General features: G+C 33.6%; 1 protein-coding gene across 1 annotated transcript in view; it reads right to left on the bottom strand.

Annotated features, from left to right (window-relative positions):
* Cdh7 (cadherin 7) overlaps window positions 1-21,093 on the bottom strand; it is a 140,090-nt gene extending 118,997 nt beyond the window's left edge. The window contains exon 1 of the mRNA XM_051147201.1: window positions 20,674-21,093. Within this exon, the coding sequence (XP_051003158.1) occupies window positions 20,674-20,883 (210 nt within the window). The 5' untranslated portion in view covers window positions 20,884-21,093. The remainder of the gene's footprint in view (window positions 1-20,673) is intronic.
* Window positions 21,094-21,478: the final 385 nt, after the last annotated feature.

The raw sequence follows: 21,478 nt of genomic DNA on the forward strand, positions 1-21,478 counted from the left end.
ATGTTACATCCATAGTAGTTTGTCTATTTTTATGTCAAACTTGAAATAAACATTTTTCCTATCTTGCTGGGTCTAAATTTCTGAATGGAGATTAATATCTATCATATCTAATCTCTATGAACTTTAAACATCTATCTTGATCTAAAAAGACATTATCCCCTAACCAACTAAACTTGATTATAAAACTAAACTATCTGGTCTTCAACCCCCCCCTTAGAGACTTGAGAAGGAATGAAACTTAAATGCCTGGGTGAACTGGTAGTTCAGGCTAGCAGCTTCCAAAATGAAAAATGGCTGAGACAATTTACTGCTGGAACAGTCTCCCAAACTCTCTATAATGTTGGAGCCTCATCTTCCTCAGAAGCTACTGAGGACTTGCTTGCCCTGTCTTGGCAGAGTTTGGCCATCAACTCTGCCTTCATCTAAGCTTGCCCATTTTTAGGCAAAATTCTGTCTGTGACAGAAAGGAGGACTCTTTGCCCAGTGGGTGGTTTGCCACACTTGAAGCCAACTCCATAAGGAGGTTCTTTGTTGCTCATTGTCTTCTTTGAGGTTGGCTGGGTGTTGTCATGAGTTAACTTGTCGTTTTGTCAAAGAATCTTTAGAATAATAAAAAAATCTTTAAATGACACATTCTGTGGGTCTCTGAGGCTTTTGAAGACATTATACAACTATTTCAGGTTATATCTCTATTAAAATCACATCTATCTGTTAGACTTAGGATATATATTCTTGTGCTAAATCAGACTATTATTTGAAATGACCATGATTTGCATCAAAATTTTATGCTAATGACTTACAGATAACCATCTTTGTGGGTAACATTAAGGCCTTGAGAATTACGGAGTAGGTTCAACCATCTACCTTTTGTTCTATACTCTCTCTATATTTCTATATCTTCCTTTCTTTCTTTTCATCTCTTATCTCCTTGAATATGAATGAAAGATAAAGGAAAAGAGAGATATGCCTGAGTTCAGCCTAGTTTTTTCTCTGTATAATACTAATAATAACTTTTAACCACTTCCCAATGAAAATAAGCATTTGTATAAAAAGAGCAAACTGAAAACTTATGAAGTCATAGAATCTACAGACTTTTATGTCAACCTGAGCCCTCCCACTCAAATCTTATATTTGCCACAGATAATCACATTAAGGGTTAGATATCATTCGGTTGTCACATAGTAAATAGACTATATAAATGAAACCATACTTCCTCTTTTATCTCCACAGTATAACTAAGTATACTACAAAAATGGATTAGGATATACTATAAATATTCTATATAAAATGTAAATTTCCAACTCATAATCTAACTATATTCATTGGTATCATTAACTCAGAGGAATGATTATCATATGCTTTAGTACAAAGAACATGATGGTTGTGAAACCAAAGTGTCTGAATACCTGTTAAGGATTCTTGTGCACAGTGATGCCCAAAACAAATGTATAAATAGCTTTTTATATGTTTAGTGTACAAGGATGTTACATGGCTTAATTTTTCATTCACTTTTCATATGAATACAAATTACATTTCCTATAATGAAAAGTTCAATTCTGACAATGATTTTGTTTTATTTTATCGTGTAGAAAGATATTTGCATAATAAAGTGTTTTCAGCGAAATATTTAAGCTTTATTTTCAACAATAGAAAATCCAGAAAACATATAAATAGTAACTATTCCCTCCATGTTGACCATATGAACCATAAACTAACACTATGATCAAATTGAAGTGTTGTTTACTAAAAAACAATTAGTTATGGTTACATTGTTTGGCTCACTTTTCCTCCCCAAGAATAAGTTTTTCTACTAAATTAAGAAGAGTTCTCTCAACTTACTGAGTAATAATTCACTATTTATGTGTTGTCTACTAATAAGTTTTTTATATACAGAAATGTATTTGTTAGGAAAATCATATTATCCTTGACAGGAACACATATTCATGTTACCATTTTTAAGAGATACAGTTATACTAAAAAGGGAGTTTACATGAAATGTGATAATGTTCGCCACATTTTTATCACTTTCCAAGGAAGTAGTAATATGTTTGTTTCCCTTATCTGAGACATTTTTTGAAATTATATTTTATGTCATTATACTGTCATCTATGATTGTATTATATACAAATTATTTTATTGACATTTTTCAGAGATGCATACAAATACGTGCAATGTCAAGTTCATAAGGAAGAGTTTAGTGTTCTAGGCCATTCTGACCATAATGCCTGAGAGGCATAATGGAAGGAACCTCTTGGAACTATTTCCTCTGACCAAAAAAATGAAAAATGGAAATGACAATATTAGGGTTTTATTTTTCTACCTTAGACTCTATACCAAAGGAAAGGCAGGAGTTTCCCTGAATTAATCCTCCTTCAAAACACCTTCACACAAACATCTTAAGGTGTATCTCATCAATGACTGAGGTGTTTGCTAATAATCATAGTTAACAATTTAAATTAATTTTAACATTAGTGCAGACATTTCAGAAACAATTTTACGGAGAAATTACTCGGGTGTCACATAATCTGTTCAACTGTATCATAGTTGAAACACATTTGTAGGTAAGTGATTATTGCAACGTATTTTCTACCTTCTGTTTAACCTAAAACAAATCCAAAAGCCAATAATAGAATTCTAGTTGTTACAAGTCAAAAATGGCACAAATTAAACTTCCTTGTTATCTGCTTACTTTTTTCAACTTTCTGTCTATTCAATACATTTCAAAAATGTTGTCATGGCTAATAACATGATAAAACAGGGCACAGAAGAATAGCAGTAAAAAGATTAAAAGATGACAGACATTACTTCTGGGCATACATTCATGTCATGTAGTGAGGAAGTAAGTTCTATGGATTCTGCTTTTTTTTATTTTTATTTTTTTTTTTATGAAGAAGCTTAAAGTTTTAAAGATAGAGTCTTGGGATTAAACACAATGATTTCTGATTTTATGATCACTTACTGAATTTTACCCATAACAGGATAAAAATCACTTCTGTGGAATAGAGTTACTGGGGTTATAAGTTATGTCTTTACCTTCGGCACATAACTATGTTGACTAGTACTTTGCTTCGTTATGATATACTTTAATTGCAGGCCAACCTTGACATTCTATAACAGAGATGGTATGATGGGGTAGAATATGTACCTTCTTAGTGATCAACTTGTCTCATTTCCCTTTCTTCTTTCATGCTACTCATTGAAAACCAACTATGTTATTATTTTAATGGTTTCATTTATAATAACTAAGGGTGAACGAGAGGTTCTGTTTCTGTTGTCCTGACTTCCATTACTCAGCAGCAACTCTCTTCATGTCTACATCTTCATTTATATTATAAAGTACCATTTCAAACATGGCTAACCACTTCTGTAAGAAATTGTTACTTTTCTTTTGGTGCATTCTCCATTCTTATAATTTTTTCTGTACATGTTTATAATTATCTATGATTCCTACATTTTAAGTATTGGATTTTGCATGTGATTCCCAACCTCCATGTTATGAACTACTTTGCCTAAACAGTGTTTCTCATTCATATTGGTTTCAGTCATGACTGCACTGATGCTCTAGGCCAGATACCCATCATAAAAGCTACACTAATAGAGTGATATGAGGCACTAGTAAAAACTTCACAATACTTGTTGTCTTTGAAGTGTTTCTTCAGCCTACGGGGGGCCTCAAGCTTTCCATATAAGTATGTTTTTGCTATTGTATTTTCTATACACAAATTGTTTTGCTCAGAGATTGGTCAATATAAGCTCCTGACTAAATTATATTCATGACTAAAGCATTATTATTCTTTGTATTTTCTAAAGTTTTTGAAGTATTAGAGTTGTCATCCAGCCCCTTACCACTTTGTCACTGTCTTGTAACATACTTGCATGAACAATGAAGAGGAAATTGTGCTTTGTATTATAAAAGAGGATCATATGTTTTCAGTAATCCTTTAGAGGTTTTCAGAATTTTACTTTACAACTACAAACACTTTCTAGCTATTTTCCTACTGATTTACCACCATATGTTCAGTTTTCCAAGGATTTATTATTGATTTATTTGAGATGATCAGTTTCTAAGAACTAAATTGGTGTTTGTGGTCCAGAAGGGTTTTCTTCCCACTTTGCCAAATAGAAGTACTTCATCTTCATTCTTTGTGTTTAATTATTCTTTTATGCTATACAGTGAGTTGATCTATCATCATTTATAAATATTCAAAAAGAAGTTTAAAATTAGTGTTCTGCTTCACATAACTGCAGCAAACGTAAAAAGGGGCAGTATCGCCCTAGTATTTGAACTTTTGTGCTATAAATAGGAATCTTTCTTAAAGTCATCTTAGAGGTCATTCTCTATGCCTATGATTAGGGGATAAGATTGTCTTAGATTAAGTTAAAGAAGGTAAGCTATTAGAGTTGAGGTAGGATAGATATTGAATTTCATTCGGAAATTCAGACCCAACAAGACAGGAAAGACACTTACTTCCAATAGGACAAATGCAAATGGCCAATTCACTGTGAATGTAACATGCATAGAACTCATTATTCTCATGATTGTCACATGGTTCTCCATGCTGTAAGTAGTTTGTTTTATACATATGTAGTATATAAAAGTATTTTTTTTTAAAGTTGAACTTTCTGAGTTTTGAGTCTCCTAAACCATAACTTCCAACCAAACACTCATTCTAAGATTTATATCAATTCTGACATGAGAAAAAGAAAAAATGTGAAAGATAACATGTGTCCTCGATAGCTTTACAAGTCAACTTGACGCAGGCTGATATTATTTGAGATGAGTGTCTCAAGTGAGGGGTTGCTCAAATATGATTGGTTTGTGAGCATGCCTGTAGTAGACTGTCTTGACTGTTAATGCACATAAGAGGGCCATCCCACTGTAGATAGCACCACTTTAAGGGAACTTGTTAATAGGCTGTATCAAAAGATAGTTAAGCGAGATGAAGAGATGGCTCAGCTGTTTAGAATGAAAACTTTGCTTGCAGAAGACCCAAGTTCCATTAACAGTACCCATGTCAAGGGGCTCACAGCCACCTGGATTTGCAGTTCCAGAGGATCCAACACCCTCTTATAATTTTTATGAGCAACTATGCCTATGTGTCTATACTCCCAATAGAAGCATGCATGCCTAAAAATAATTTTCTAAAAGTTAAAGGAAAAAAGCTTGCTTATTATCAGCTCATAAGTCAGCCAGCAAGAAATCATGCTTCACACTTTCTTCTTCAAATCTCTGATTGTGTTCCTATTCTGCCTTGTCTTGGTGACCTGAAATGAAAATAGACCTTTATTTATATTTTTACACCCCTAATTTGTTTTTAGTTTGAATGTTTTATCAAAGCAAAAGAGAACAAGAACAGTGTATTTACCTTGGAATAAAAAGATATTCCCTCAGAATTTCTTCATATTTTGGTATTGAGACTAATATCTTATTTCATAAAAAACATGAACTAATATTAGCTTTTGAAATAGTAGTGTGTCACTGATGCTTGACAACAATGGAAGTGATAGTCATTTAGACATGTTTATTAATTTACTGTGCAAATTTATTGACTCATAGAAATACATTTACTAAAATGATTAAATGGCTGATGGCTTCTCTCAAAGAGATGTAATGAAGGTTGAAACAAGTAAAGAATTAGTTTTCGTAACTGATATCAGTATGAAGCTGAGAAAAATGATGTTTTGAATTATTATATTTTTCAGATGCTTATTAATCTATCTTCTGCTGGATAATAGGTAAACCCATGTAGAAGACAGAGGAGAGGCTTTCGTTCTTACAAGAACTTTTTACCTTGTTAATAGAAGGGATGCTGTAATAAATGTCCTCAGAATGGTTTTTTTTTTCAGCTTCATGATTCATTTTACTAGAATTATGAAAAGGGGAAAATAGTGTATTTTTCATTTTATCTGTATTTGAGTAACTGTATTGTAAAGCATTTTCAGGCTGTCTAGTGTGGCTCTAAACCAGTCTAGAGTGGCACTTCTAAGTAGTCCTACTACAATTCCTCTTACAAAAACTGTGTGCCACTTATATATGTTGGTGAGGCAATCACAATGGGGAAGAAAACTTTGATTCTATTTGTATGCCTTTCTTAAAGAATACAGAAAAATCAATCTTGTTCATGTGAGTACTTAAATTATCTAAGATAATTAAAATTTCATTCTGTTTAAATATAATAATGTCACAGAACCAGAAATGTAATTCTATAGTATTGATTTTTGGTAGTTAAGGTAAAAATGTTAAATGCTACTAGTTGCTTAATTTGCTTCTGATTTAGTTAAACTCAATTTCTGAATTTAAAATATAATGATGTACACCATCTATATGCTCTAGTAATACGTCAGATATAAATTTCAGAATGAGTGAAGCATGAGCTTAAAAACAGAAAAAGTCATATGTCACTCTCCACTCGTACTCTGGTGCCCCATATTTGACCATGTCCCCTGGAGGGGGAGACCTGGTGGCACTCAGAGGAAGGACAGCAGGTAGCCAAGAAGAGACTTGATGCCCTATGAGCATATACAGGGGGAAGTAATCCCCCTCAGGAACAGTCATAGGGGAGGGGAAAAGGGGAGGGAGGGAAGAATGGGAGGACACAAGGGATGGGATAACCATTGAGATGTAACAAGAATAAATTAATAATAAAAAAATTAAAAAAAAAAAAACAGAAACCTCAAGAAACAAGCCCATTTATTTGGTCCACAAAGCATCACAGCCATGCTCTAATGGTGCTGAAATCCCTTGCCTCCTGTAAAACACTCAGAATTCATTTTCTTCCAAGCATACAAATATATCTGAAAATGGAACTTTCTCTCTCTCTCTCTCTCTCTCTCTCTCTCTCTCTCTCTCTCTCTCTCTCTCTCTGTCTCTCTGTCTCTGTCTCTCTCTGTCTCTGTCTCTCTCTCTCTCTCTGTGCCCTTTTTAAGTTTTTGAGATCATATATGATTACAACATTCTTTTCCTTCCTCTCCCTCCAAATTTTCTATATTCTCCTTCCAACTGTTTTTCAAATTCTTCACATTTTTTACACTAAGTATTAGTGCATGCATATTTTTAACCAAATATAGCCTGTTCAGTAAGAATGTTACTTGCATTACAAACTTTTGTTTGAAAAACTGTTGAAAATAATTTAAAATATTATTTGAGTCTGAGAGTAAAACATTAAAATGAAAGATCAATCTTGGGTATGTGATATGTTTATTACTTCTAATAATTACCAAAAGATCTTATCCCAGTATCATTCATAATTATTTGCCAAAAATATTACAAATAGAAATATCATTCCTATCTTAGTATTTTAACAGGGTAGACAGTTAGCACTGTTTCCATTTTTAAGTTTTTCATTTAACCCTTTCTACTTGGTACATTGAGCACCTTCTCAGTCGATGACATTTAATCAAAGTTTGCTTTTATCTATCTATCTATCTATCTATCTATCTATCTATCTTCTATGTATCTATCTATCTACCTACCTATCTATCATCTAGCTAGCTAGATAGATATTTAGTGGAGGGAGTGGTGGCATTACTATTCTATACCAGTGTGATAATGGACAAGGAATAAAAAATTAATTTACAGATACTGTGTGTGGTCAGGAAATGTGCCAGTATGATGAAGCTTAGATGGACTCATTCTTGTTTTTCCTTGAGATTTTGATTATCCTAAATATACTTTTAAAAAAAATGTTTTAATCTCATCATATATAGAAAGTATCAAATATGGAGCAAAAACTGTGTCACTATTATAAGTGATAATAACATAGTTTAGACAAAACAAGCACGAAGAGTTTTACATATAACATCTTACTTAATACCATAGTGCATAAAATACTGTCTACTCTTAACCCCATTTGATATAGATGGAGCTGAGAGGAATAAATCATGTGGACATTTGTATTCAGATCTCATTGTCTTATGAACCTGAGTTCTCTGAAATTGGTATTTTGTAACTCCTGTACTTATTAAGAAATGAACCAGAGGATTCCCAATTATTCATGGGAATCACAGAACAAATAATCTTGGGTGTCAGCAAAAAAAAGAAAATGTACTTAAAATCCCAAGTGGTTCTAATGTTTAAAATACATGTTAATCTAGGTTATTCCAGTTTCTTGCTGCTGAAAAAAAAAAGCAAAAGTGAACATAGTTGAGCAAGTGTCCTTTGGACAGGATGGAGAATCCTTTGGGCATTTTTTTTACTAGATACACCTCCACTGAAGAAAGCATAATGAAAATTTAATTAATATATCCTATGATGGTTAGACAAAACACATTTTGTCAAGGTCCACCAAGAAAACAATAAATAACCAAATAGAGAGATCTCAAGTTTTTTGAAGCTCAAAATTCTTCAGGTACAATTTGCGCACTCTGTTCTCTGCCACACTGATGACATAATGACCTGAACACATTTTTCTGTTTCTCACTGAGGCAGAAGGATGATTAAAGATTGACCTTTTCATAAGCTACAGATTCATCAGTATCCCTCTCTGGATCCTATTTTTACTTTATTTTCTTCTGTTTGATATACCCACAACTTTAAAACAGACAGGACTCTTTTAGGACTTATATAAAGTCAGTTGGTGATAACACATGCTTAGGTTACATAACCATGCATCAAGGCCACATCTCCCTGTATCCTGGGCTACACATTTTTCTACTGACTGTTAAGGTCTGTGGATCTGTGGGCCATAAAAATGGTCAGGATCATGTGAATGTCTTAAATACTTCTATACTACACATGAGGAGACCATTCTACTTGAATCATATTCAGCAATGTGGGAAAGGCAGAATCCTGATTCTGATACCCTGTGACATATTAACAACATAAGAGGTCATTTCTCTTCTTGGAGGAGAGAGTCTGTGTCTGTTTAAAAAGATTATTTTAGCTTATTACACAGAACAAAAAATCTGAAAGACCTGAGAGTAATGTGGAAATAAGCCAGCAGAATATCATGAGGACTTTTCAGAGACTATACTGGACAAGGAGACACTAGAGTCTTATAAAAATGAATAATATTTCTGAGGAAAGATTTAGAAGGGATTCATTTTGGTTTTCACAACTAGAATTTAGCACATTCTTTGGTATGCTTTCAGCTAATAAAGGACCAATAACTTAACATTACTTGTATTATTATGCTTGTGAAATAGTCTCTATTATAAAATTAATAATAAAATTCCTAAGACAAACATAGCTTAAACTGTTATTAGAAGGAACTAATTCATATCAAGTATCAACAATAAAAGGGTTATTAGGAGATTCACCTGAAATCATATTTGAAAGTGACAGAGCAAATATACAAACACAGACCAAACACATCTGATATGTTTAAATTAACATATTAGTACATATATATACACACATATATCCTATATGTATATGATATATGTTATTTACATATAACTTTTGATCAGGTACATACACTGTAATCATTTTTTTTTCCTGAGGCATAGGAATATTGCTCTTACCAAAGCTCTGAACCCCTAATCACTTACTTATATTCTCTGTCAAATTTTCTGACAAATGGTATGATCAATGATAAAATACACTTGTTTTATACCATTATGTCATAAAACTCAACTACCATATTTACTGATCATGCCTCTTCCATCACAAGTAAATGTCTACTCTCAGGTATTGCAATGGTCAAGCATATTGCATATTATCCTCTGTAATATATCCTGATGTTAATATTCAGCCATAAATTATATCCCTGCATTGAGTATTGCCCTTAGAACAACTACAATTTCAAGCTTTTATATGTAATTTTCCTTATTACTTTGGTATAACTATTTTCTTAAATACTCTATGTATGGCTTTAATTTTGTAAATGAGTCCACATTAGCCAATGTCATAATGTGTAGTTATCTATGATGCCTTTAATAGTCATATTTGATTGATAAGAATTGTAAACTCTTTGTAGGATTCATGGTCTGGCCTATAATTGAGTTGAATCTGAGTGCCTGGAGTTCTGCTTCCCTTGAATAAGCAAGATGTAGCAGCTCTGTTATGATTCAGTTCAGAAAATTATGTAAACTATGTCAGAAATAAGGAAGTTGTGTAACTCAGAGCTGAGATTCTTTTATATGTTATGAGAAAGAAAAATGGGAGTCTTTATGTTATTTATACTTCATTCTTAAGAACCAACTGCAGAATATGTAATTTTCCATACATATTTGGTTTCCATGTGCACACATAAATGATTCACAAATCATAAAAATCTAATTTGAGCATGGTTTGACTAATTCCGCTAATGAACATCACAAATTGTTCAAACACACATCTGTTGAACATTATGTATGTGTTGGCCAAATGTTTTTGTGTGTTTTCAGTTAAGTGCCTTAAAAATATCTTAGCATTTTAACTAAAGACATAATCACACATTTGAAGGGAAGCATTCTTATCAGATAATTGTAATGTTTATATACCAAACTTGCTGGGATGATGTTAATCACTTTGGTTCTGGTACTTTAATTACAATTCCAGTAAAAGAGCCACATCTTAAAAACTTATTCTTATGCATTCATCTTTCAGAAGACAAGATATCTAGTAGAACTGGAAATGTAGATTGTCTTACCACACTGCTTATGACACAAATTTTGACTCTGTCTTTTGTCTTTGCTTGGCAGAGCATCAGAAGATGCGTCTCTAGCTCTTGGCTAGAATCGGCTCTGTCTGAAAAAATTTGATGAATTCCAAGCATTCCATGAAGTGATTTTATCAATACATTTCAAAAATGCTCTGAGAATTGCCAGTTATCACAAGTAAAAACAAACTACAGAGTCTGTAGCTGGCCTTATAATGTATAAAACAATTGTATTTTAATTAAATATTATTTTAAAAAGTTTGATGGATTTCTCCATAGATATCAAATCCACTGATTTTTAATTTCCCCATATTTTCCCATAACTTATAAATATCCTCTACATAGCCTAAATATTCTTTAGATTATGATTACTAATATAATTTTACTACTGTGTAAATAGTTGTAATATATATTGTGTATGAGAAAGTTGCATATGAATAGTCTACGTGTTTATTACAAAGCTAATGAGTTTTAAAATATTATGACCAATGATTGTTTCAAGCTATGGATGTTATACTTGTAAGTATAGTGGGACAAATTAATACACCTGGAGGGGGAGACCTGGTGGCACTCAGAGGAAGGACAGCTGGTAGCCAAGAAGAGACTTGATACCCTATGAGAATATACAGGGGGACGTAATCCCCCTCAGGAACAGTCATAGGGGAGGGGAATAATGGGAAAATGGGGGGGGGAGGAATGGGAGGATACAAGGGATGGGATAAACATTGAGATGTAACAAGAATAAATTAATAAAAAAAAAAGAAAAAGAAAAACAGAAAGTAAAATACCCTCTAAAAAATATTATTAACAATTCTTCTCATTTTAATTGAAATATATTTAGAGAACTTGTATTATGACTTATTTTAAAAAGTCCTATGCTCAATCTTGCATTCCCAAAGGCTGTAAAGCTTTATATTCAGAATGCTATGTATAATATTTTATATCTAGAGGATTGGAAAAGGTTGTAAAGATTATAATGAGGTCATATGATTGAAGCCCTAACATATAGCATTGGTATCCTCATGAAAGTCAGCAGGTTTCTATTGCCTTGTGAGATGCTGGGAAAGGTGACTATGTGCAAGCCAGGAAAACAGTCATCTTCACACAGTGGCATGGGTGGTGCTCTATCTTTGAACTTTCCAGCCTCCAGAAGCATATAGATTATACAAAAACTCTTCAATGTTGTTCAACTATATAATCCATTGCTTTGTTATGGTGCATTAAAGAAACTGAAATGATATTGAAGTTTTAAAATATGACCTGTTATTTCAAACTGCTTGAAAAATAAAAATAAGAACACTATTTCATATAAGTATGAATAATCTTTCTAGATCATCTCAAATATACTCCCAATATCTTTTCATGCTTACTTTAATTTTACAAGTACCTATTATGTATTTTAACTTTCTGATATAATTATTAGTGCCTCTGTAACTTAACTGAAAGCTTTTTAAAAAAGAGATTTATTTATTATTTATACAGTATTCTGCCTGCATGTGTACTTGCACACCAGAAGAGGGTACTAGATCTCATTATATATAGTTGACTGGGAATTGAACTTAGGACCTTTGGAAGAACAGCAAGTGCTCTTAACCTCTGAGCCATCTCTCCAGCCCAAACTTAAAACTTTTCTAAGGTAGACTTATTATCACCTATGAACTCAGTCATTGCTCTGAAAAGAGTCATTAGAAGGCATAGTGAATAGTTGGTCATTTTAACATTGATATAATTGTACAAAATGTTTATATTAAAATATGTTTTGACACTCTATTTTTCGGTGTTACCTTGTTTTATTGAATACCAAACACTTATTATTTTCTGAAAGAATGCATTAATTATAATTGTAATGGGCATGTATTTGTAAATCAAGTTTACTTTATCAAAGTTCTTTATATTTTTGTAAGAAAATAGAAGCACACATCTTAGCTTTAGATCATCTTAAACTGTTTTTGGCATTCCAGACTATATGGAATATTATTTCACAGAAATTATTTTCTTCCACACAGCCTGATCTAAACTACTTTTAAGTAATTAATTATTAGAAAATTATTGACTTCTGTAGCATCATTGTAGATTTAAATTTTGCCCACATTTCAAGTGAACGCAAATGTTTCCAGGCAAAGAAACTCAGATACCACCTTAACCAAGCAATCAAGTCAATGTCACTATAAATGAGTCAGCTGACCATGCAGCACCTCCTGACATGATAACTAGCTTAATTGCTAAGTATATACTCTCTTCATGTGTTCACTACAAAAAGACAAGAGACTAGTCTCCATTCTGAGACATTCTAATAAGTTACTGGTAAAGATTGACAACATAATGATATTCAATTCTCACAGGGATCCAGCACTATGAAAGCAACATACATATGAGCTCTTATCCCTAAACAAGAAGCTGTAGACAATTGACCTAAATTTGCAAAAGAAAAATTAGATTTCTAATGAATTCTCCCAGGATATATTAACCACACAACTAAGGGTAGGTCCCATGCGCAACTGTGAATAGCAAACACAAAATGAACTTAATGATAATTTTTGTAGACTTTATGTCTTCTTTTGAGCTTTTTTCTGGTCTTTGGCTTGTATACTGTAGTTTCCATTTTTGGGCTTTTTTTAGGTTTTGAATCTCTCTCCCCCTCTCAGTCTTTCCCATTTTTCTGATTTGTTTGTTTCTTTGTTTGTCTGTTCACTAGTTTTGTAAAGATTGTGGGTACAAAAGAATAAAGTTAGATGGGTGGGAGGTGGAGATCATCTGGGAGGAGTTGGAGAAGAAAAACTATGACCAGAACATAGTGCATAAAAATATTTTCAAGTGAAATGTATATGTACATAAGAAGTACAACAGGAGCCAGGGAGATGCTTCAGGCTGCAAAGTGACAGCTGGAAAAGCATGAGGACCTGAATTTGGGTATACAAAACTCTTAGGAAATCCATAAATGTTGGCACAAGCCTGTAACCCCAGCACAAGTGAGGAGGGAAGTGACAAGAGAACCCCTGAAGCTCATTAGCCAGCAAAACTCATTAAATTGGTGAGCTCCATGTTTAGGGCTAGAACCTGTCTTAAAAACTGTAGTGAAGAAAAATTGAAGATGAGGTAGGCATATGTCTCTGGCATCTGCATGCACCTACATTGACACATGCATATACAGACAAATACATTCTCTCTCTCTCTCTCTCTCTCTCTCTCTCTCTCTCTCTCTCTCTCTCTCTCTCTCTCCCCTCTCTTTCCTCTCCCTCTCTTTCCTCTCCCTCTCTTTCCTCTCCCTCTCTCTCTTTCTCTCTCTCTCTCTCTTTCTCTCTCTCCCTTTCTCTCTCTCTCTCCAAAAACAAAAATAAACCAAACCCAAAACACTATTAAGCTACAAATTATCCAGGTTGAAAATGTGTAATGAGATAGGGCCAAAGCAAAGCAGGATGCTGTGGTGATCTCTACCTAGAAAAACAATTTATTAAGAAAAATCTGCACACAATTTATTGACTAGTAAATGTGTTTTATACCAATAGCATGTTCACAGTTTGAATACTTACAATAATCACTTAGGATTCTATCATTTGGAGGAACTGAATTTTGGAACAGTAGTTTGAATTATCTTTTTAGGCTTAAAATAACTAAAAAATTTTTTAATTATTCCTCATCATTTGACAGACAAAGAAATAAAGCATTTTTTCAGTGACTTGGTCAAAATAACAAGAAAACCCCAGCTTTAATTTATGTGGTTTTGCTTACTGATTTTCCTGCTTGATAAAGATTGCCCAGTATCCCTAAGGGGGTAAGACACTTACCTTATTTTGCTTGCATTTGAATAATCTATATAAAATAAAAGAGAATTCACAGAGGTATTGATGTTCATGCAAACATTTGTTCATGTATCCATGTATCAACACTTCTGGTTTCCACTCCTTCATGGCTAGGGCTTAACTTTAGATTTTACTGCTTTTCTTTGTCATGGTCACCTGTTCTGATTATAAATCAGATGTGACATTCTATTAAAAAGTCTTTAGTCTTAGCTCTTCAATCGAGCACTGAAATACAGTGTCTCCTCAAAGTAGAGATGTCATATGTATTTAAGAAGGAAATGATAAAAGAAGGAAAAGAAAGAAATGTAAAGGTCAGGCTTAACAACTCTGGAAAAAGATTTAGGGGGATACAGTATTGAATCTGTTCTTGAAAACTATCTCAAGCAATCAAACTAAGACTTACAATAATATGATTATTCATGAAAATGGTATAAAAATGTTATCATTACAGGACATATTTAAATATGTTTAAATCAGAAAAATTAGTTTGCTTTATTATTATGTAATTATATATTTATCTGAGTGACCCAAAGAACTAGCAGTAAGATCGATGCCTCGCGCCAATGAGGTCATCATATCAGAACATGTCAAAATAATGATAGTTGGCTTTACATAGAACCTAATCCTCATCATTAGCTTATATCTTGTTTTCTATACTAAAACTTCTATGTAAACACAATATAAAAACTCTATTGTATTCTTAATTTTTTGTTCCTTCTTTTACCGAACAGGTGGCAAACAGAATATCAATAAACTCAAACAGACATGAAAGTAAGAAAGATCATTAATTTATTTCAGTCACCATAGACTGAAAAGGAAATTCGCAAGCAAAGCTATGTGGTTGTCTGCAATCCAATCTATCTCTAAATGCTCCCCAAGCCCACCAATTTTAGTTTTATTGTTCTCCATTCAAGTTTTAGAAATTTGTCATTTTCATTTAGAAATTACTAAAATAATGAAGATGGCAAAATGTGCTTAAATAATTTTAGGTTTCTGCATATTCAGGTTTTCCCATATTGTGAAAAGCACAAACTTTGAATTATTGATTTCATATGGAGATTTCATATGAGAAAAAAACCTGTCTGGAAGTATTTCTTTAAAAGATGATTTTTATTTGCATCCCACAGAGCTGATCCATGTCCAGACTCTTTTGAAAGCCCCAGAAACGCCAAGTTTCTACCAGCAAGCTAAGAGGCTAAGTACCTTCACCAATGAACTTGTTACAGATTTCTTACTTAAGAAAACCATCCATTCTTACAAAAATAACAACAAAATTATCACTGTTTTCTCTTTTGTTTCTTTCATTTTCCTTTCTTTCTTTCTTTCTTTTTTTTTTTTTTTTTTTTGAGAGTGGTTTTGGGGTTTTAACTTTTCATGACATAGTTTTTCTGTGTAGCCTTGAGAGTATTGGAATCCCATTGTAGACCAGGCTGGCTTCAAACTCACAGAGATCCCCCTGCTTCTGCCTTCTGCCTGCTGGGATTTCAGGCGTGTGCTTCTGCACCCAGCTTTCTCTTATGTTTCAATCTGACTATAAGCAACATACATGATTAGAGGACAGTTTTCTGTTTAACGTATTTTTTGTGCACTAGAATCCAAATAATATGTATTCAATTGTGATGTTTTCCAAGTAACTAATACTTTGAATTTGTTATTTTCCTTCTTGTGTTTCTAAAAAAAAACCCAAGAGAATAAAATTTGCACCTCATCTCATTACTACAATTTATTTTCATGGTAAAACTTTCTTTTCTGAAGTAATGAATGCAGCCACAGTGTCAGGAGGTATAGATACTTTTGGAGTTGGATATGCTGGTGAATAATGAAGGAAATGTCTGGGAAACGTTCACCAACATGTCCAGTTTAAAGGCATGCGAGTCAGAAACACTGCATTTCTACGTATTTGATTTCTATTGGGCAGCAGGCATAAATTCTCCCTGAATGAGTACAGAAGAAATGGGAGTAGCATAAAAGGCAAGAGTGATGTTAATGATGAGAGAAGCAGACTGTGGAAGGTGCAGGAAGACCATATTTCTGTGAAAGTAATGGCCTCAGGCACAGCCATCGGCTGGCAGCCCATTACAGTTAGGAAAGATGAAAACCACTTAATACCTGGAACAGAGACTTGGTGGTTTTGTAGACAATTTTTTTTTTTGTCAGACAGTTAGAGCATGTAAAGTGAGAAATACCAAAGTGAAGAAAAGACTGGGGTGAAAACCTACACCAATGTAATCTGTTGGTTGGGAAATGTGGTCTCCTATGTATGTCAAGCAAACTTACTGTAATATGCAACCCAGGAAGAGCAAAAGAGCCTCATTACTTCATTTCCTCCATAAGAAAATATAAGAAATAATTAACCAAAGGGAAAGCACATCATTACTCTCTCAATAGAACTTAATCATGATAGCATATTGTCTTTTTATTTAATTATATGTGCATTTAGGATCAATAATCAAGCAATTTCTATCGTACAAAAAGCAGAGGAAAGCTACTAATAAGGGTCATCCATCATCTCTAAAACCAGTCCAGGACTGGGAACTGCAGAGATGGCTGTCAGTAAAATGCTTGCCTCACACCCACTAGGATCTGAGTTCAGATCTCCATTCCAGTGCTGGAAAGGCACAGATAAGTCACAGAGTCAGTCTAGTGAAATCAGGAAATCTTAATGACAAATTTTCATTTTCTATAAAGTCAATTAATTTTTAAGGTCACATGCCATTATTTTAGTCTTAGAATTTGAAAATTTGAGGGAACCCACAGAAATTAATTGTAAGTCCATAACTAAGTCCAGTTCAAAACATCATCATTATTAACATTGAAAAATACAAATGTTATTCAATATATATATATGTGTGTGTGTGTGTGTGTGTGTGTGTGTGTGTGTGTGTCAGTAGCTACTTTCATGTAAGGAATAACTCATAATACACTTCACAGAGCCTATCAATAGCTATTAATATATATTATGTGATAAAGTAGAAATGTGAAATATTATTACACTTATAACCCAGTCTAAATATATTTTAATGTGCATGTGTATGTAATTGTGAAGGCTTGTGCAAAAGAGTGTAGTGCTATTGGAGACCAGAAATTTGTAAAATGCCCAGCTTGAGTGCAGGGAATTATACTTGTGACCTTTTCAAGAGCATTATCTGTCCTTAACCTGAGACATCTCACCAGCTCTCCTATTATATTATATCATTACTAAGTAGTAAAAATAAACAGTAAATGTCAGTGTTTCTACTTTAGAGGAGAGGAAACAAAAAGTTAATGACACTAGACAATTTACTTCAAATTATACAATCAGAACTAGAAATAAAACTTGTCAATCACTCTGCACTTAGATTATGTGACCTAATAAAGCCATGACATTTATTAAAGTCTACAACTTCCTTCAAAATATCTACAAAAGATACAAAAGCTGGTTGATAAAGGATGTGGCCAATTCTCTAGCACGATGGACGTTTTGATGCATGTCATAGAAAACTATTTCATAGTTTCTTATCTTTCCTTCTCATCCTATGCATATATGTCCACCACACCTTTGTATGGAATATTTGGTTCACTGTCCTACAAACACATCTGATCATAGTCATTGCATACCTTAAGTACAAGCAAACAAAAGAAAATACATTAATATTTATAGATTCTAGTAAATGTAATAGCGTCAAAGTTATTCTTATTCTTCTGCTACTTCAGATCACTAAGTCCCTAAAGAAACAAATTGTCAGCTCACCTGTACAGAATATATAATCATTATGATCTGTGTCATCAAATCTAGAAAGAAATATGAGGTCTAGTACTTTTTGTTCTAGAAAATAAATACCTCAATCCATCTCAAGATGTTAAATTTTTTACTTTTTAAATTTCAGCAAGGCTGAGGATCTAAAATTTATTTCTATTTTGTGCACTTCACTAGAAACATTTGTATGGGCACAATTTAATACATATCATGAAAGAAAAAAACACAAACTTACTTGCATGTTTAATAATCTATGTCATCACTTCTGACTCTGTGATATAACACACACACGCACACACACACACACACACACACACACACACACACACACACATTTTCTGTGATATAGAGTACTATGTGCTGTAAGTAACCTACAAATCCTGGGAATCAAGTTCACTTCAAATTCACGTCATTGCTTTGTAACCATGGACTTTACCTCAATTACTTTTGTACTAGGAAATAAGTTAGGATGAAGTAAAAAAATGTTGGTACTTATAAAATATTGATGATTTTAGTAGTTGTATAAGATAATGAGTGTAAAGTGAATATGTGCATTATATTTTTTGGTATTGACATATTTTTTGTTTTAGTGCAGGAAAATTAAAGCCTCTTTGCCATAATGAGTCTTTTTCCACAGGCCTAGAACACAGAAACTAACTTACATCCTGTTTCCCATACAATATAAATCAGTATCTTAAACATTATTAAAATGATAAATATTTTTAAATTACCTTGAACAATGTAGGTATTCATTAACCTTTTCCTAGAATTTTAATCCAATCTTGTGAAAGAGCACCAATATTAAGCATTTGTCTTATCATATTTTAAATAAAAATAAACCTACATTAGAAGTAAATGTATCAGTAATCATGCTACCCTTTATTAGGAATGGACACCTTAAACTGGTGAGATGAAAGGAAAACACACAACTGATCTTTCCTGTTTATTAATCTTTTTTACCAGTGCAAAATGTCTTATTGAGAAATTTAGGACATCATAATATTTTGAAAAGTCTATCACCCAGGAATAAAGTTTAAGAAAAGTGAGAATCAAACTATGCTCTCTTGACATGCCCTCTAGGTCAGTGAGTTCTCACAACAATATTTCCTATCAAAATATTTAGACAAAAAAATCCTTATTTGGCTGCCACATACCACCAGATGCATACAGCATAAACTGCTCATCATTTGTCTAATAGCTCCTCAAACTGAATTCTACTCATGCTCAGAGTTTACAAAAAGGATATTTTCTAAAGCAGGAAAAAAAATCAGAGTTCTCTGAGAAGAAAATAACTAAGAAAATGGATTTTGGACTGCTTATAAGTTAAGTCAAAGAATTTCATGTTGTAATTTGTAGTAATAAGTGGGCAGACGGATACATAATTGTGGATATGTTTACACAGTATCATAAAACAAGCCAGTAGATAATCACCAGCTGCATTTGATGCCAGAGGAGCAGATGTTTTCTTCTAGTAAATAGATACTGGTACATTTAAGATATTCCTGTAAGAGGGTACTAGAAACCTACAAGAAGAACATTATGACGGGCGGATATGGGCCCAGGGGTCTTGCTCAAACTATGGCACCAGCCAAGGACAATACAGGAAGTAAACATCAAACCCCTCCCCAGATTTAGCCAATATACAGGACATTCTCCACAGCTGAGTGGAGAGTGGGGACTGACTTTGACACGAACTCTGGTGACCCATTTTTGACCACATCCCCTGGATGGCAAGGCCTGGTGGCACTCAGAGGAAGGACAGCAGGCTACCAAGAAGAGACTTGATACCCTATGAGCATATACAGGAGGACGAGGTCCCCCTCAGTCACAATCATAGGGGAGAGGAGTAAGGGAAAAATGGGAGGGAGGGAGGATTGGAAGGATACAAGGAATGGGGAACAATTTAAATGTAATATGAATAAATTAATAAAATATTTTAAACAGATATTCCTGTAAATAACTCTGCCACTTCTCACTCATACTCCTGTAAGCAAACTTGATGAAACTTACTGACACACACACACACACACACACACACACACACACACACACACATCTATGAATGTAGATGGCAGACTAGTTGGGAAGGGGAAAGGTATCAGTGGGAGGAGGAGGAGGGAATTTCTTGAATGTGTTAGGTGTGTCTTTGAATGTGGTGAAAATTCATTATATACATGTAAGAAAATGTCATAACGAGTCTCATAATATTCAATTATATAAGCAGACAAAAATTTTCAATATCAACTTGTGACGAAACCATATTACTGCATTTGTAGTATGTCATCTTGTCCTAATTGTGGTAATAACAGCTAAGCTGTATATTTCAATAGTGGTACATCAGGCCTCCAAGATTTAAGAGCATCAGTCCTTAATTTGTGCTTCACTTTCCTACCTGACACAGTACTTCGTAACAAAAATCTCAACTTTTCAGAGAGGATTATTTTGTCTGTTTATCACAAAAAAAAAAAAAAAAAAAAAAAAAGAAGTTAGCAGCTCTTCATCCAACCATAGATACTGACAGTAACCATTTGAAACTTTGAACAAACACATGCCCTACCTTGCCTACATACAGGGGATCTGAACCCATGTATTCTTCCAGCACGAAGAATTGATTCCACACCCAGCTGCGCTTGGTCCGGGACCTCCCTGACTGGAAATAGGGCTTGGATCGCGACCTTGGCAGCTCTGCTTGACTGGTCGCAGAAAAGCACAGGAAGAGAGCTATAAGCTGTAGAAAATGGCACATCTCCACTTTGCCCAGCTTCATCTTTTTTTTTTTTTCTTCCTTTTTCCTGTGTAAGAGAAAAACCTTGACAAGAGAAAAGGCACAGTTCTAGTTGGCTTCGTAGCTCTTGCCTCCGGCAGTGTGTCAGCTGAGGGTCCAGAGATAATAATCTGTAGAGTGTTGGACTAGAAGAGGTCACCAGTGCTGAGGAGCTGTTGCCAAGGAATGGTGTAATAGTTACCTAGAACAAAGAGAAGAACTCGCGTCAGAAACCAGAACATGTAATCATGCTAAGATTTTAGCTACTAACAAGACTGGATTTCAAGAAATAATATTTGGCTAATCATTAAAATGTTAATATATATGCTTAGAAAATTACAATAATGGGTGCAACATTTATAAAGTACATAATGACTCCTGTTTTCAGAATGACCTTCTTTCCACAGTAGAATTTTTATGCTTCTTCTAGGGCATTGCATTTAGTCATATGATTTCATTTACAGAAATGTTGAAAATCAGTTTTTAAAATTATTTCAAAAGTTAGCCTTTTATAGACCTTACATAAGTTGCATTCATTAGTAGGATGTGAAAAACAACCATCTCAAAACAGAGATAAGCAAGTAAGAAGGCTATGTCC

This window comes from Acomys russatus, chromosome 6 (assembly GCF_903995435.1).
Source record: "Acomys russatus chromosome 6, mAcoRus1.1, whole genome shotgun sequence".
Lineage (NCBI taxonomy): Eukaryota > Metazoa > Chordata > Mammalia > Rodentia > Muridae > Acomys > Acomys russatus.